This window comes from Ambystoma mexicanum, chromosome 7p (genome assembly GCF_040938575.1).
Source record: "Ambystoma mexicanum isolate Mex_15411 chromosome 7p, UKY_AmexF1_1, whole genome shotgun sequence".
NCBI lineage: Eukaryota > Metazoa > Chordata > Amphibia > Caudata > Ambystomatidae > Ambystoma > Ambystoma mexicanum.
This window is the reverse complement of record NC_090939.1, coordinates 723,006,419-723,022,997: the sequence shown is the minus strand read 5'-3', so window position 1 is coordinate 723,022,997 and position 16,579 is coordinate 723,006,419. Positions and strand designations below refer to the sequence as shown.

Sequence of the window (16,579 nt, the reverse complement as noted above, 5' to 3'; positions counted from 1 at the left end):
TGATCCACATAGTTCCCAATAGCTCCACTGTCGATGTATGCCTTTATAGCATGCAACTGTCCAGGCTGTTCCGGATTCACAAGGATCATTGGCATGATGAAGTGCAAGGTCTGAGAGTCAGTTTTCAGGCTCGACAAGTGGACCTCTAGCTTGTCGGGCGTGGTCTTTTCCCGAATCCGGTTCCTTATGATTCTTATCCACGGCTCCTACCGTTTTCTTGGGTGGTTTCACCGGGCAATCTCGTAAAAAGTGTCCAGAAGCCCCACAATAAAGACACAATTGCATCTGTCGTCTTCTTTCACGTTCCTTTTGAGATAACGGTCCTTTAACCCCTCCAATTTGCATAGGTTCGGTAACATCGGCATTCTTGGGGTTAACGTGGGTCTTGACTAACACGCGAGTCTCAAACTTGGACCGATCTGCTTTTCTATTTTGAAGCCTATGGTCTAATTGGACCACTAAGTCTATATATTCCATATAGTCTTGGGGTGGGTTTACAACTTGGGCTAGAACATCTTTAAGTTCCCCACGTAGACCTCGATGAAATAACGTGATTCTCTTATCCTCTGGCCACCCAGTCTCCACTATCAACCTATTGAAGGTTGCGATATAGGCTAATAGATCCTGGTTACCTTGTCGTAAAGACAGAAGTTCGTTGTCCAGGGCCTGTCCCTGAGAGTGGCGAGCAAATAATCTTTCCATGCGTGTCTGAAAACCTTGAAAGTCTCGGAGTATCGGGTCGTCTTGAGTGACCAGTGGAACCGACCAATCTGCAGCGCAGCCATTGAGATATGATAATACGAAGGCTACTTTGGTTTGGTCGTTAGGAAAGGCCCCCGGTCTGCAAAGGAAGTGTAATTGGCATTGATTCATGAATACAGCAAATCTTCTGGGGTCCCCCGCAAAACGTTCAGGTGGGGCCAATGGCATATTTCCCGGTAGATTAATTTGCACAGGGTTGCTTGAAACCATTGGGGCGGGAATACCCCCCGAACCTGGTAGAGGAGTTTGTCCAGCTTGACCTTGCAACAACTGCCTGGCAAGGTCATCAGTTCGTTCCTTAGATACAATTAGTTCCCTTCTGAGAGCGTTTGTCTCCTGACGTGTGGAATGCACTTCAGCTCGTAATTCCCCCAATAGGTGGGCCAGCTGATCGGTTTCGGAAGTCTCCATAGTGTCCGGGTGGGAAATTGTAGGAAGGCTTCGCATTCTGTAACGCTCACCTGACTCCCACGGAGACGCTGACCAGGCCTGGGCTGCTGCGGCCTCTTCTAAGGTGATACACAGGACTAGGAACACCGACTGGGCCGGACCCCCAAACCTCGCCTGTCTGATGCGTAGGAAGATCTTTCTGTAGATGGGGGAAAAGGATTTTAATCACCTGCAGAGTGACGAGTCGAACCCCTCCTTTCCCCTTTTACTCTCTCTTCAAACCACCTCTGAACCTTCCCGTTAATTCTCACCTTAAGATTTGAAATGACGAGCTCTCCATCCTGCTTCTGGTGCAGGGGTGCGGTAGAATCCAGTTACTTCACTGGTTATCGGACGGGCATTCAGGTCCAGTTGCTTCACTGGTTTTTTGGATGAATAAGGCGCTTTCGTAAGTATATGACTTATCAAGTTCAAGGGTTGTTCTTCCTTCCTTTTTGGCCTTTATTTTCAATGGACTGCTTTTAGTCTTTTAGCGCAGGTGCAGAGAGAAGATTCCACGTAGAGAAGACAATTCGCTGTGGATAATTCAGGTGAACTTATGTTGGGGTGGTTTTTCTAATATCTGTATGTTCACCCACTAATGCGCGTGTTCTTTTTTCCCCATAGGGGCCGGGGCGCGGTACTGCCAAAAGGCGTGCCGACCCGAGATGAGGAAGGATTCTCCCCCACCAATCGCCAGGTAAGCCTTCTGGCAAATCAGTTTTTTCCCAATGTTTTCTCTGGCTCACCTTTTGTTCTTCTCTTTTCCTTCCTAGGTGCTGGAATGCGGCGGAACGTGCGGATGGTCGTAGGAGTACGGAATTCCTTGTGGACAGGTGAGTTGAGCGCAGCGCTGCAACGAGCAACGCGAGGAATCCAAAAATAATGTCTTTTCCTTTAGGATCGTCGGCGTGTTGGCTCCGGATCCCATGCAATATCAGGTAATGTCCTTTATTCACCTTCTCTTCCTCTCTTCTTCCCTTTAGGTGTTCCAGGACTGAAGCAGGCGTGGCTGGAGTCAGGATGCAGGAGCAGACACGGTGAGCATCCAGCTGCTAGGAGCAGAGCAACGCGAAGCGTGAGCTGCTGTCTGGGCGTGGCTTAAATAGCCACCAAAGAAGTCCCAGGTATGTATCCTTCCCCAATCAGGTATGTATCCTTCCCTGACCACGCCCGAGTGGCAAAATAGTCCCACAGGTAAAGTAGTTCCTTTCAGGCCTCAAAGAGGTCTGGATCTGGCAGTATGGTCTGCATCAGGTAAATCCACCAAAAGCACCCCCTTTATGAGCCTGGCTCCTACGGCGCCAGGACTGATGTCCAAAATGAGCCTGGCGCCTAGGGTGCCAGGACTGTGTCCAAAGGGCCCCTATTTGGGGTTGCTGGACCTTCCCTTGGGTACCTGATGTGTGCTTCCGGGGTTGCCGGTCTTGGACTGGCTCTCCGGGAGTATGCATCATGACAGCTACACCATTTACACATTCCAAAGAGAAGCCTTACGTTTCTTAACAGAATACAAATACTCTTCTTTTGGCTTTCAGTAAACTAATCTCCACAACAATTCTGAACTTGCAATTTCATTTGATTTAACCTTTTTTTCTCCCGTTCATTAACAAGACACTTATCTGAATCTTGTCTCTGGCTCTTTCTGGTGTATTTTTCTCTTGATAGTGTGGTTCCTTTTGTTTAGTTTCTTAGTCTTCTATGGACCTCCTGAGCGCTGTGACCACTTCCATAAGGGTCTCGAATGAAAGGCAGTTTAGAACCTCTCCAGAGGTTCCAAACTGCATCACAGTAGCATCACATTGGTCTGTAGCCAATTATTCCTGAGTAGGCAGTTGACCATCTTGGACTGGGAGAACAGCAGCTGACTAACATGAGGTCAAGGAAATACTGTGAACTCAACCCATTCTCCACCTAATACAGCAGTTAAAAAGACTCAGTACCCAGGGACCCGATAGGTTGAGCCTCTATTAAGAACTATTCTCAATGCGAACACAGATAAGAATTCCTCTTAGCATTACCCGAAAAATGAACTTGTGATTATATCTTGGAATGCTTGCGGTTACCATAACCTCTTCAAGTGGTTGGCCTCTCCTCCCCACCCTCAACAGTGGAATGCGATTCTCCTACAAGAAACAATGAAAATGGATCAATTGGTGTTACAGGGTTTTTCCACCTACTGCTCCCATGCTACCAAGCCTAAGGAAGGACGTCCTTCTGGAGGTTTGGCAATTGCTACTAATAATCACATGAATTGTGTAATGCATATTTACCAGAGGGTCATTCGACTGCATTAACAAACTTATGTACGTAACTGAGCACATCCTTGCAGTAGAGTTGACATTTAAGAATAATCTAGGTAAACCATTACTGTTGATAACATTGTATTGGAATCCTCTTAAAAAAGCCCTAGATGATATGTTAGATGAAATGGACAGTTGCTTAGAGAACGCACTAATATATATCCCCTACTATGAAATCATCATCTGTGGTGATTTCAATTCGTTGTGCCTTGACAATTGTGGCACTGGGGACGAAGCACTATCTGAACGTGTGAAAAGAGCAAGGGTGAGAGGCCTGAGATGGGTGACCTTTTTCGATTACTGGGACCTGAGCTTTGTAAAATGCTCAGAGTCTGGTTTCAATCATACTTGGGAGTCTGGGGGGGTTGGGGTGGGTGCAGCAACCTTGATTTATTACTTTGGGGTATCCCATTCGCTTGCGCAACAAGTAGACCTAGTAGCTATACATGCAATCACATTCGGAGATCATGCTCAAATCCAGCTATCAGCTGGTATATTATACTCGAACCTTGCTATGGATGCACTGTTGCAACTACCTGAAACAGAGCGTGGAAATAGTGCTCTTAGATGGAATTCATCATTGTTTCATCAGCTAGCGTGTCGAGCGTCCTGGGACTTCAATAATATGTATGAGTGGATTGTACATCCAACTTTGTCTCTACATCCAAGAGAAGCAAGTATTACCAAAATTGTCATGGCTGCCATTTCATTGCTCCAGAGCAAGCAGAAAAAATGGGCTCCGGTGAACGATCATGCATACGATCATAGTATCAAATTGCTTAAACAAACTTTGCCAAATTCCTGAACCTGCTTAAGAATTCTTTATATCAGGACTTGCAATCATCCTTAAAGACAATTGGTGTAAACTCTCTCACTCAATATCAAAGGAGAATGCAGAATATCTTTGAAATCTTGGGTTGACGACCACTGACTTGTGCATCAGACCAGCTCATTTGAAAAAAAAACTATTTGAGAGGGGTTGGAGTCGCACTTTAGACCGGCTCAATGAGTATAGTACTTATACAGAGTATGCAAACTACCTGCGGAAAAGGGTGCCTTGCTGCAATTACATCAGCATTTTTCCCTGTATGCGTACTCGGGTGTATTATATGCGATTTAAACTAAACCAATTCCACACACTGGAATGGTGCAGGTATTGGGGAAATGGCTGTGGTAAAGAGCCTCAAGTTAACTGTTGATTCCAGAGGTGTGAGGAATCATTAGAAACGCTCAAGCACTTAGTGCTCGAGTGTCCTCACTTTAGGGTTGCTCGAACTACTCTTTTGATGAAATTTGTTGAAACTAATTTTGAAGACACTCTGAAACTTTTATGGGCAAGGATGATGGTGGGTATTTATAATCCTCTCATCTTTGCACTTGTACAGTTACTAAAAATTATCAAAACTGACCTAGTGGAGAGCTTGCAACTGCCTGTAAAACGGCTGATGAGTTGGATATAGGTCTGAGTTGTGCGTTTTCAAGTCATCATTACGTGATATAAATGTTTATGTTGTGCAATCGTTTATATCTGACAGTTTGGATATATTCAAATCAAGGTTGCCAGATGCCACTTAGTCCTCGAAAACGTGTAGAGTTATATAAAGTGAGATCTCCGATATTTAAAAGATGGACAAGTATGTAATCTCTGGTATGAAGGTTATCCATGTCACCATGAACAGGTGTCCACATTGCCTCTTTTTAGTAGCGAGTTCTCAAATTATATGAGTATTTAAGGTGTATTTACCGACATCGATTTGATGTAAATACCGTTCTCACTGACATTAAGCTATATAGCAGCTTCCTATGCCCAAGTCACACACTTGGATTGATATTAGTTAATACTTGTTGACATGTAACTAATGGACTAGTAAGTAACAGCTATTACATGGTTATGTTTAAATTGAAAATGAGCTCTTATTTGATCAAGTGACGAATACATTTAATATCATTGATGTATACGTTTTGAATAGGTATGTATTGAAGGATCACGTCACAAAGTGTTCACTTTCACCGATAATGAACTATGTATATGGTGTATTTTTTATAAAATGGCTAATCATTTTTAAACTCAAGACTTTTTTTAAAATATGTGTATGTACTTAAATTTGTTTTAATTTGTATTAATGGAATATACTTAAAATATACTTGAGTTTTGTAAGGGCTTATTTTTAACCATAAAGCAAATACTTTTGGATCCCTCAAGAAGAGTCATACAATTCAATGGGCTAAGCCAAAGTCAATGGCCAAAAGTCTTGTATAGGATGAAGCACTTCTGGTAAGTAAATGGAAACGTCTTTGCACAAGTTCTTAATAGTCTTTGATGAAAAGAAGAATCAAATGTAGGGCCACAAGCTGATTAGACTTGTGAGTTGTAGAAGCTGCAAGCACTCTACAGTAAGCAGTAAGTTCTCTCAGACTTTTTACAGCTACTTATCTCATTATTCCTGGACCTCAGTCGTGGGGACAAGAGGGAGGACGTCGGGGGACTCCTGCAATGCACTGGGACGGTCAAAACTCGCAACCGGCAAACTTCACTTTCAGTGGCTGTTCAGTGTTTCAGCTCCCCACGTCTACCGCAAATAACACTGCGGTTCCTGGATGTCGAGATGGACTTTCCTTGCTTCTGGGGTCCCGCACTCTGTTGAGGGGGCTCAGGCTTGGTCCGTCCTGCTTCCTGGGAGTCCGGAGGATCTTCCTGAAGCTCTAGTCCAGCTTAAAAGCAACGCACACAATCTGGTGTTCCTCTCCCTGGTTATACGGTTTCCAGCAGCAACTCTCTGGAAATTCAACCAGTTCCGAGATGGATGTCCAGGTGGCTTACTTTGAAGTAGAGTGGTCCCACCAACTCAAGGGGAGAAGTCGTCCGTGCAGGGGCTTCTCGGTCGATGCGAACTTGGCGTTTCGGCACTGCAGCAGGGCTTCACCAGGCAAACCAATGGTCCAGGAGTTGCAGCAGGCGTCCGTTCTTCTTCGGTTCCTTCGTCCAGTGGTCAACTCTGCCTTCCAAACCAAAAGACTTGCCTTTTACTCAGTTCTCTCCCATTCATTCAAGCCTAGCTGTCAGTCACCCACCAGGGTGGCTGTCCTTGCCGGGCAGTCAGCAGGCCAATCACCAGAGAGTGCATTTGGGTCTCCTAGGAGACTAAGCACAGGTAGTTTCAGGCACCTTCCTCACTTCCTGCCTACCACAGACACCCTGAAGCCAGAGGCGGGCTTCACTCGTGAATCCCCCCAAAGGCAAAATGAACAAAAAGACTAAACCTGGTTTGGCGTCCAGAGTAAATCTCAAGAAGGACCTTTCCACAAAGAAATGGCAAAAAAAGACGAGCAGGGTCATTTTGACAAAAATGGAACCCGTGGGTGCTTCGCTGTAGCTCTGAACGCAGCCCGCGGTAAATGCACACAATGGTAGTTAAAACGAAACCACTGCCACCAGCCATTCAGTGAGAAAAGGGTAACATAAAAATGTTACATGAGAAGCTAGACAAAGGGGTTACTAGGTTACCCCTCCAGCACTCTATTGTTAGATGGTGTGTGCTGGGCCTAGAAAGTTACAACGGTAAGTAAAGTCAATTTCACTTTACTGCTCTTGGAAACAGTAGTTTATATACATGAGAAGGTATTTAAGCCTTTGGTAAATCTGAAATACCTCCCTGTGCCACTGCAGTGAAGGTGCTGTGTGACACAATGTAAAAGATGATGCCTACGGAGTTTGTCCGACTCCATAACCAAAAGAAACACAAAGTTCAGAAATCACATTAGAATACATGAGAGGGGGGGAAAAGGGTCACACTCTCTCCAGGTTAAAAAAATCAAGTACTCAAAATCCAGCAAAGTTGCTGGGGGTCTCTAATGTGGAGGGAATTAGCACATTTCTGAGAATTCTCCCTCACAAGTAATCCCTACGTTTTGTGCCTTGAGACTTTGTGACTTGGGGCGATGATGATTTAGAGTTTATCGACGTTCTGGCCTTCAGTAGGGTGGCGGGAACATGTTTTTTAATTAAGGCGCTCATTTTAGAGCTTTTTACCAGAGTCGTTCATGCGTCTTTCGACGCCTTGTGACCAGAACTCCAGGACTTCCCAGATTTAGACACGGTGTCGGAAACAAACTTTGGACTCCGTTTTCGGGGGCCTGTCATGTGGTGATCGTGACCGCGATGGGCCAGAGGACAGGGAATGTTCGGACCTTACCTTCAACACCGCGTGTGGCTTATTGGCTGACGGCGGGGTTGCCTTTCGGCCGTGGGGGGTGTGCTTGGTGTGGTGTGAACTGTGGGTTCTTGAGCCGTAGAAGAACCGCCAGCCTGTGTTTTGGGGTCAGGAGCTCGCACACCGGGATCTGTTGGATCCCGATCACCCTCTGCATCACTTAGGACACCTATGCTGCAATCGCTGGAGGTTCCCTCGATGTCCATGGTGAGTTAAAGTTTTCAGCCTGAACAGTTTGCAAGACTTGCACTATTCTTCTGTGCGGTCCCTAGGGATGCAAAAGGTTACACACTCAGTGTGAAACCTTGCAGGGAAACTTCCTGTTACAGGAAGTTCACAATTTAAAAAGAGTGTTTTTCATTATGTATGATCAGGGCAGGAGGCAAAATAAATGGGAGTATAGGTAAAAATGCATTCTCTAAGTGAGACTGGAATATGAACATCCCCCCTCTCTCCCTACTGTGCAGGGCTGAGGCCTGTTGGGGCTTGAAAGGCTGCACGCAAAAGTTTGTTGAGACAGGAGTCGGTGTCGTCGACAAATGGTCTTGTCCTTGAAGCCGTTGCCAGAGATCTTGCGGTATACAGTTGTAGAAAGGACAGGAAGAAAAATGAATTTCAAACTTTTACTAAGTAATGGCGTCAGCTAAGAAGGAACTCCACAAAATGCGTCCGACTACGATGTTGAAAAAAAACAATCTGAGGGACCTCGAATCGGGAAGGACATGGTTACAGTGGATGTCACACTAGGGATAGTATTACTGGCACGCCCCGTCGACGTCCCTTTTCGAGTTTCGAAAACAAAGTGTAATACTCTGCGGCTACCACTAGATGTCAGCCTATGCATAGCATGTGATCTGAGCAGATCCACAAGCCTCAGAAATATATATATTCTAATAGTTGCATTGGGCAAATAAGACTATGCTAAAACAAGCTAATACAAGTTGAATAGTTCAGAATTTTCAAATCCCATTTCCTTGGTGAGGTGTAGCATCACCAAAGTAAACAAAACATACCCCGACTGCATCTGTGAACTATACAACTACAATGCAAGGAACTAGTCACACGTAACAAACATGAAAAGTGATTCAACCTGTATCAATCAGTATTTTGGGCATGATTTTCAGATCACAAATGACAACTTATTGTATGAATATATCTTACTGTACTCGTGCATTAAAAAAATTATGCAAGATAAATTGTGCATACCTTCAGTTGTGCAGATCTGATTCTTTTGATCAAGTACCAGTTGCTCCATACCCTGCCTCAGATCATCTTGATTTAAGTCACAAGCATCGAAAGCATCACTCACAAATTCAGATACACCTGGGCTTGTCGAAATCTCGTCATCGTCCTAAAACATCCGGATGCAAAATAGTATAAACAATTGAATCAACACCCCACATGCAAAAAGGAGGACCAAGACGTGCATGAGTAACAATTGCATGAAAATGGGTATTCAACATTCAGTTGTAGTACAGTAATTGACAACTGGTGATGTTCCAAAATTAACAAGGATGTACATTCCTAGTGGTCCTGTTAGCAGGAAAATGTAGGTATTGGCATCACCTTTCTAAACCTAGCTCACAGATCGGTATAATATCTCTGTAAAAGGTAGGTTTTATTAAAAATTTTCTTTTTGCTTTCTTTTGGTTGCTGACCTGAGTTTTTGGAGGCAAGTAAAGCCTTCTACTTTACTTCCCTTGCTTTGTGCTAATTTGCATGGGGAAATCGACCAGTCCCCAAGACCATCAGTACTTGGAGACTATGTCTCCCCTTAGTGATTTTCTTGTATTTTTAAAGTTGCACACATCGACTTCAATCGAAGTGTTGTTGGGATATTTTGTATCCTCATAACCTCTCCATTTGTAACTTTGTTATTACAAGTACAATGTGACCAGCATGGGTCGGTAGCAGGGGATATTTTTCTCTCTTCTTTTTCACCTTTTAGTCGTGCACGTTTGCATTTTACTGCTTAATGTTATAATGAGTACCATAAACTCTATAAAATAGCTGTGCTATGTGATTCCCGCCTGTCCTTTGGCCATGTCATCCTTAGGCCTTCTACCTGCCCTGTCTGGTCCGGAATTGCCATATATGGAAAGCCTCTGATTTCCTGGGCAAAGTGGTAGTCTCTGTGTGGCCGTATGTGGTGGCTGGGACTGCCTGGTCCCAGCCACATCTGTTTTTTGGACAGAATGTTTAGCTGTTAAATATTTTCTCTAGGCAATTTTCCCTCCCTAGTTTCCTGTGGCACCCCATTCTTTGTGCTCCTTTTTTTTATCCTGTCCTGACTTTTTGAAGGTACGTGAAACCTTTAGCTTTACTTTTCTTCTGCTAATTTGTTATGAGGAAACGGAGCAACTCTTCAGACTTTTAGCACTGCAAAATTGTTTCCCTTTTACCTTCTTGTATTTCTATATTGCATACAGTATCTTACAATGCAGTGCAAACGGGATACTTTTGTATCACCCCTTCATTTTACAGATGGGATTTTTGGTTACTTGCATATGTGCCTAAAGACATGTTGGTGGCAGCGTTACATTTTTACCATTTTTGCATTCATTTTAGTGTGCACATTCGCGTTTACCACATATTGCTACTAAACCTGGTAAGTTCCCTGAAATGGCTGCATCACAAGATTTCTGCTTGTTCTTTGGCCATATTGTAGTTTGGCCTTCTTCCTGCCCTCTTAGTTCAGCAAAGTCCTTATAAGGTCATGCACTTGCCCGGAAAATCTGCTACTTTGTATTTGCATTTTATTTATATGTTATATAGCGTCTTAAACCAAAGTTTGTTTGTTTGTTTTTATTACTTATATTGCGCACCAGACCCAAGGGTAACCGGGCGCATTTTATAAAACAGCTCAAAACTTTGTTACAAGATCACAAGGCAAAAATAGCGAAAATAGAGCCACAAGAATAATATACAACTAAATATACAGGAATATACACAAAATATACAGGAAATATACAGCATGTAAAGTGTAAAAGCATGTATTTATGGTCCTAAGCAGAAATTCCTAGGCTTGAATAAGTCCAGGCAGTAGATGATCTAAAGTGTGTCTGCATTTTTGATCCACGTTATAAGGTTGTGTCGAATGTGGGGTAGGGTTGGTCAGTCTTCAAGGTGGATGGTAGGGCGTTCCAGAGTTGAGCTGCTTTCACCTGAAAGCTGCAGCCACCGACTTTAGTCAGTTTGACTCTAGGTATGGATAGGTTATTGGAGTTAGCAGATCTAGTAAGTCTTGTTGGTTTTAGTTTGGTGAATCTGGCAGAGAGGTACTGTGGTGCAGCGTTGTTAAGGCATTTGTGGACCAAAGAGGCAACTTTTAGTTGGATTTTCTCCTGAGTAGAGAGCCAGTTGTTAGCTCGTCTGAGTGCGGTGATGTGGGTTCTCCTGGGAATGCAAAGTGCTGCTCTAAGCGCGTTGTTCTGCAGAGTTTGAATTCTTTTGATAATTTCCTTGTTAGCCCCCATATAGAGCGAATTGCAGTAGTCCAGTTTTGATAACACGAGCGCTCTCGCGAGTGTGATGCAGCTATCGTTTGATAGGAAGGGTTTGCCTGCTCTTATCAATTTGCAGGTGTAGGCGGTTGCTGAAGCCATCGCATTGACCTGCTTGTTGAAAGAAAGGTTGGAGTCCAGGTAGAAACCCAGAGTTTTGACCGTGTGGGCGGTAGTGATTTGGTTGTTGTCGATATTGAAGGAGGAGTAGTTGGGGCCAAGTTTTTTTGAGGGTGGGGGGGTGTGCCCAGGATGATGATTTCAGTTTTGTCATCATTCAGGCATAGACCGTGTGTAGCCATCCATGCCTGGATGATGAGATACACTCTGTTCACCAAGGCCAAATCCTTGTCGTAATCACCGGTAAGTGGTAGGAGAATCTGGGTATCATCTGCATAATTAGTGTAGGTGATACCAAGAAGGTCCAGATTATCGAAAAGGGGCTTAGTAAAGATGTTGTAGAGTGTAGGCGAAACACAGGATCCTTGGGGCACACCACATGTAATGGGGATGGAGTCTGCTGCCGCTGGCGTGGAGAAGACTGTCATTGTCCTGTTATTGAGGAAGGATTGGATCCATTTTGTGGCTTCTTCTGAGAAGTGCGCGGCTATATCCAGGTGCCTACAAAGGACCTTGTGGTCAACAAGGTCAAATGCGGCTGATAAGTCCAGGAGGAGGAGTAAGGCTGGTTTGCCTTGATCCCTTAGCTCATCAATTTGCGCCTTTAGGTCTAAGAGGGCAGTTTCGGTTCCGTGCTGGGGACGGAAGCCAGACTGCCGTACTCCTAGTAGATTGTTGTTTTCAAGGTGTTTCTGTATTTGTGACTACGCCACTTTATCTATGATTTTTAAAAGGAATGGCACAGTGGTGATTGGGCGGTAGTTCGTGGGTATGGCAGGGTCTAGTGTCTGTTTTTTAAGCAAAGGGAGTACCCAAGATTCTTTTAGGTTGCTTGGTATGGACCCTGTAGCGAACGAGGCGTTAATGAGTTTTGAGATAAAGGGAGCCAGGTCTCTAGCTGCGTCCTTTATCAGTTGAGGTGGACATTGATCCCCCTGGCAATTAGATGGTTTGAGTGACAGTATGATTTTTTCTGTCTCAATAGTATATACTTTTGAGAATTTGAAGCGAGGGTAGTTGCTGCTATTTTTAGGAGGGGGGGATGTCTGTTTTGGGCTTAGTGTCGAGACTGAGCGAGGGTTGTTTTGTGGCAATTTTAGATTGGAGAGATGTTACTTTATTAGCTAGGGCTTGCTGAATGTTGGTGCACCATGTTTTATCTTTGACACAGTTGTCAGGCACTGGGATGGGGGATTCTATTTCCTTTAGGATAATGAAGAGTTCTTTCATGCTAGAGTTGGCTTGGGCTATTCTAGTGTTGTAGGTTTCCCGTTTGGCTGCTAGTATTTGCTTTTTGTAGAGGGTAGATATATCTCTCAGGGTGTTTTTATTTTATTTCGATGGTTGTAATTTCCATGCGACCTCGCATTGTCTTTTTTGGTACGAAGAGTTTTTAGGTGGGGGGTGTACCAGGAGTGGAGGTGGGCTTTAGGTTTGCTGCGTCTCACTTTGAGTGGTGCAATTATGTCCAAGGCAGAGGACATGACTTTGTTGTACTCGTTCACTAGTGTTTCAGGGTCCAGGTTGTCTGGAAGTGAATTAAGTGTGGGGAGGATGAGCAGGAGTAGGTTGTCCGGGGTGATGTTTTTCTTGTTTCTGGTTGGGATGGATGGTGCAGGCTGGACTGAGGCGGTAGTGGGTCTGATCGTTTCTAGAGCAAAAGTTATAAGGAGATGGTCTGTCAAATTAGTGGGGAAATCGATAGGATGGAGGCATTGCAGTTGTGGTCTGCCACCCAATCGAGTATTCTACCCTTGTTGTGGGTAGGGTGAAGTACTTTTTGTGAGAAGCCTAGTTCAGAGAGTAGGTTGGCTATTCGAATTGCCTGTGGGTCATTTTGGTCATTGAAGCCTAGGTTAAGATCCCCTAGCAGGATGACTTGTGATGATTGTTTTAGGTTGTGCGATAGGATGGTGGAGATGTCCTCCTCAAAGATTCCAATAGGGCCTGGAGGTCTATAGATAAGGTGGATAGTGAGGGTTTGGGAGTTGTTAATAGCTAGTTTAGCTTTAGCATGATTTAGTGTCGTTCGAGGGCACTAGCCTGATGGATAGCTTAGATTTAATAATAAGGGCTATGCCCCCTCTGCGGGCTTCGTCTCTATCTGCCCTTAGGATGGTGTAGCTGTTGGGGGTTGCTAACATAATGGCTGGTCCTGCGGCGGCATGTAGCCAGGAAGTCAACATTTTTGGTCTGGATAAGATCAGCAATCTCAATGACATGAGCAATCAAGCACGTGAGTGAGTGAGTGAGTGAGTGAGTGAGTGAGTGAGTGAGTGAGTGAGTGAGTGAGTGAGTGAGTGAGTGAGTGAGTGAGTGAGTGAGTGAGTGAGTGAGTGAGTGAGAGAGAGAGAGAGAGAATATATATATCTATCACTGGTGCCAGAAATTCAGCTACTCGGGAAGATGTGAAACCAGAAGTTGGCCCTGATTGGACAATTACTGGCCGTCTGAATGGTGCAGATCTATACTCATCTCCGAAAATCCTCTGCAGTGTTTCAGCGCTTGGACTAGTGGGACCAACTAGCCTCAATGCTTTCTTTACGGTCCAGCCCTTCAAAAGTGGCCTAGGACTGCACGGTGGACTGACCAGCTCCCTTCCACGGGCCACCTCACTGCAGCAGTCGCGGTTCAGAGTGCATCCTTGGAACTTGGAGAATTTTGAACTTGTGCTATGAGATTCTTGCTCCTGCATTTTAAACCTTCTAGTCTCAATGGATTTAGTGCATGGCCTGCTCCTTTGCTCGCCATCCAAAGATAGCCTGTCGCTGTCTGGTCGTAGTTGAATCTCATCTTCCTAGCTCCCTGGAGGTCTCCTGAGGTTGCCTGCTCCATAGAAGTCACCATCCTTTTGGTTGCAAGGGTGATCAGCTGGATAGTCCGTAGTAACATAATAAAGGTACTGCGACTGATCAAAACTAAACCCCATGCCCAAAAGCGACCTCTTCCCCTGTGACCCCTGGGTGTCCCCTAGACCAGACTAACCACAGAAGTACATGGCCCCAACTGATTCCAGAACCCTTAAAGTGGTCTCTAGGAAAATTGGAGCAAGGAGGGTAAGTTAAGGTGCCCGTCCCCCTGACCTTCATAGGGTTAGATGGGCGTACAATCCTGTCCCTATCAGTTTCTTGGTGTAGATCGGTGGTGGTCTAAGTGAAGGATCCTCCCCTAGTGTGGTGGTTGCGAGAGACTTACCTGAGCTTTTCGAAACCGTTGGAACATTTAATCACATTCACTGGCATTGCTCAATCCAATACTAATCCTACCTGAACAGTATATCTTTTGGAACTAGTGACTCTAGGGCACTAGGTCCCATTCCATCTCAGGGCTGGACTTATTAAGAGTTAGGGGTCAAATTCTAGGTTTGCTCATATGTGTTTTACCTTAGTCTGGCTAATCTGATTACTTACCTCTGCTTACTGCTTTTAAATCAACTATTTTTTATCTCTCTTCACTCACTTATTGCACACAGTTATTGAAAGTCTTAGATATGCTTTTTCTTAACTGCCCATAAGGTAATGTGTAGGGGTTTTATTCAGAACCCTCAATTGTGGCTGTATATGTTTTTAATAGAAATTGTGCGATAATAATTACCTGGATGTTTTGTTGCTTAGTGTGCATTTTAAAAGCCTACTAAGGAACAAGTTACTTACCTGTAACTGTTGTTCTCCAGTGTGGGTCTGGCATGGATTCACATGCTCATGAATATTCCCCGTCGTCAGGCCGGGAATCCTCGGTGTAGAAAAAAATCAGTTTCAGTTTAGTTTCTGATCTGCCTTTCTTAGTAGTAACCAATCACTGGTCTCTGGGTCATACTGCCCCCAGCCAATGACTGCCCTCTTCCTAAGCCCCGCCTCTGGCAGCCATCCTCAGATTTGGTAGCACATAAAGTGGCAGTATGACCAAGTGAAGAGCCGCAGGTAGGCGGGAGGGTTCGCATGTGAATCCATGCCAGACCCATGCTGGAGAACAACAGTTATAGGTAAGTAACTTGTTCCTTCTCCAGCATGGCATCTGGCATGGATTCACATGCTCATGAATAAGAGAATACATAGCAGTACACACATGCACAACCACGGGAGGTGGCAACAGGCTCAACATTAAGCAACTCTTACCTCCTCACCAGGCTGACCTTAGGCGAACAGGTTGCGCAGCACTGCTTGGCCGACCCTGGACTCCTCCCTGGAGTCCCGATCGACGCAGTAGAATCTTGTGAAGGTGTGCGTCGACCTCCACGTTGCAGCCCTGCAGATGTCCAGCAGGGGCACACCAGACAGGAACGCCATGGTAGCAGCGATCGCTCTGGTCCAATGGGCTCTCGGACGGCCGGGCAGCTGTCAGTTTGCCAACCGGTGGCAGTGCATGATGCAGCCGGAGAGCCATCTGGAAATGGAAGTCTTCGAGAGAGCCTTCCCTTGATTCACAGTCCCAAAGTTCACAAACAGCTGTGACGTCTTCCGAAAACTCTTCGTGCGGTCCACGTAGAACTTCAGCGCTCTAGCTACATCCAGCGAGTGCAAAGTCCTCTCGGCCGGCGACGGGAAGAAAACTGGCAACACCAAGGGCTCATTGAGGTGGAAGTCAGACGGCACCTTGGGCATAAAGGATGGGTGTGTCCTCAGCACCACCCTCGTGTCATGAAAAGTCAAGTATGGAGGCTTGCAAGATAGGGCCTGGATCTCTCCCACTCGTCGTGCGGAGGCGATGGCCACGAGGAAAGCTATCTTCCATGACAGGAACTTCAAAGGCGCCGAATGCATAGGCTCGAATGGGGCCCCCCATGAGCTTGGTCAGCACCACATTAAGCTCCCACGCCGGGGTAGGAGCCTTCACCGGCAGGAATGATCGGAATAGTCCCTTCATGAATTCTTTCACCAGGCGATGAGACCACAAGGACGCCCGTCCCGTCGTTTTGGTATATCGGGAGATTGCAGCCAGATGTATTTTGATGGAGGCATGAGCCAGTCCAGCTTTGGCCAGCGACAGTAGGTACGGCAGTACTTGAGGGGCCGTAATCCGCAGAGGGTTAATCTTCTGTGCACGGCACCAGACAGAGAACCTCTTCCATTTACGTCCGTAGCACGTGAGAGTTGAGGACGCCCTGGCCTTTGCAAGAACCTCTCTGCAGTTGGCCGGGATGTCGTACCCTCCAAACTCTAGTGCTGCAGGAGCCAGGCCTGCAAGTTCAGCGACTCTGGGTTGTGGTGAAGAATGGCGCCTCCTTCTCTGGAGAGAAGGTCTGCGTCCGTCG

General features: G+C 45.5%; 1 protein-coding gene across 1 annotated transcript in view; it reads right to left on the bottom strand.

The window, feature by feature from the left end:
• SYAP1 (synapse associated protein 1) overlaps positions 1-16,579 on the bottom strand; it is a 1,300,668-nt gene that overhangs the window by 207,978 nt on the left and 1,076,111 nt on the right. Inside the window, exon 8 of the mRNA XM_069636804.1 lies at positions 8,912-9,056. Coding sequence (XP_069492905.1) covers positions 8,912-9,056 — 145 coding nt within the window. The remainder of the gene's footprint in view (positions 1-8,911; positions 9,057-16,579) is intronic.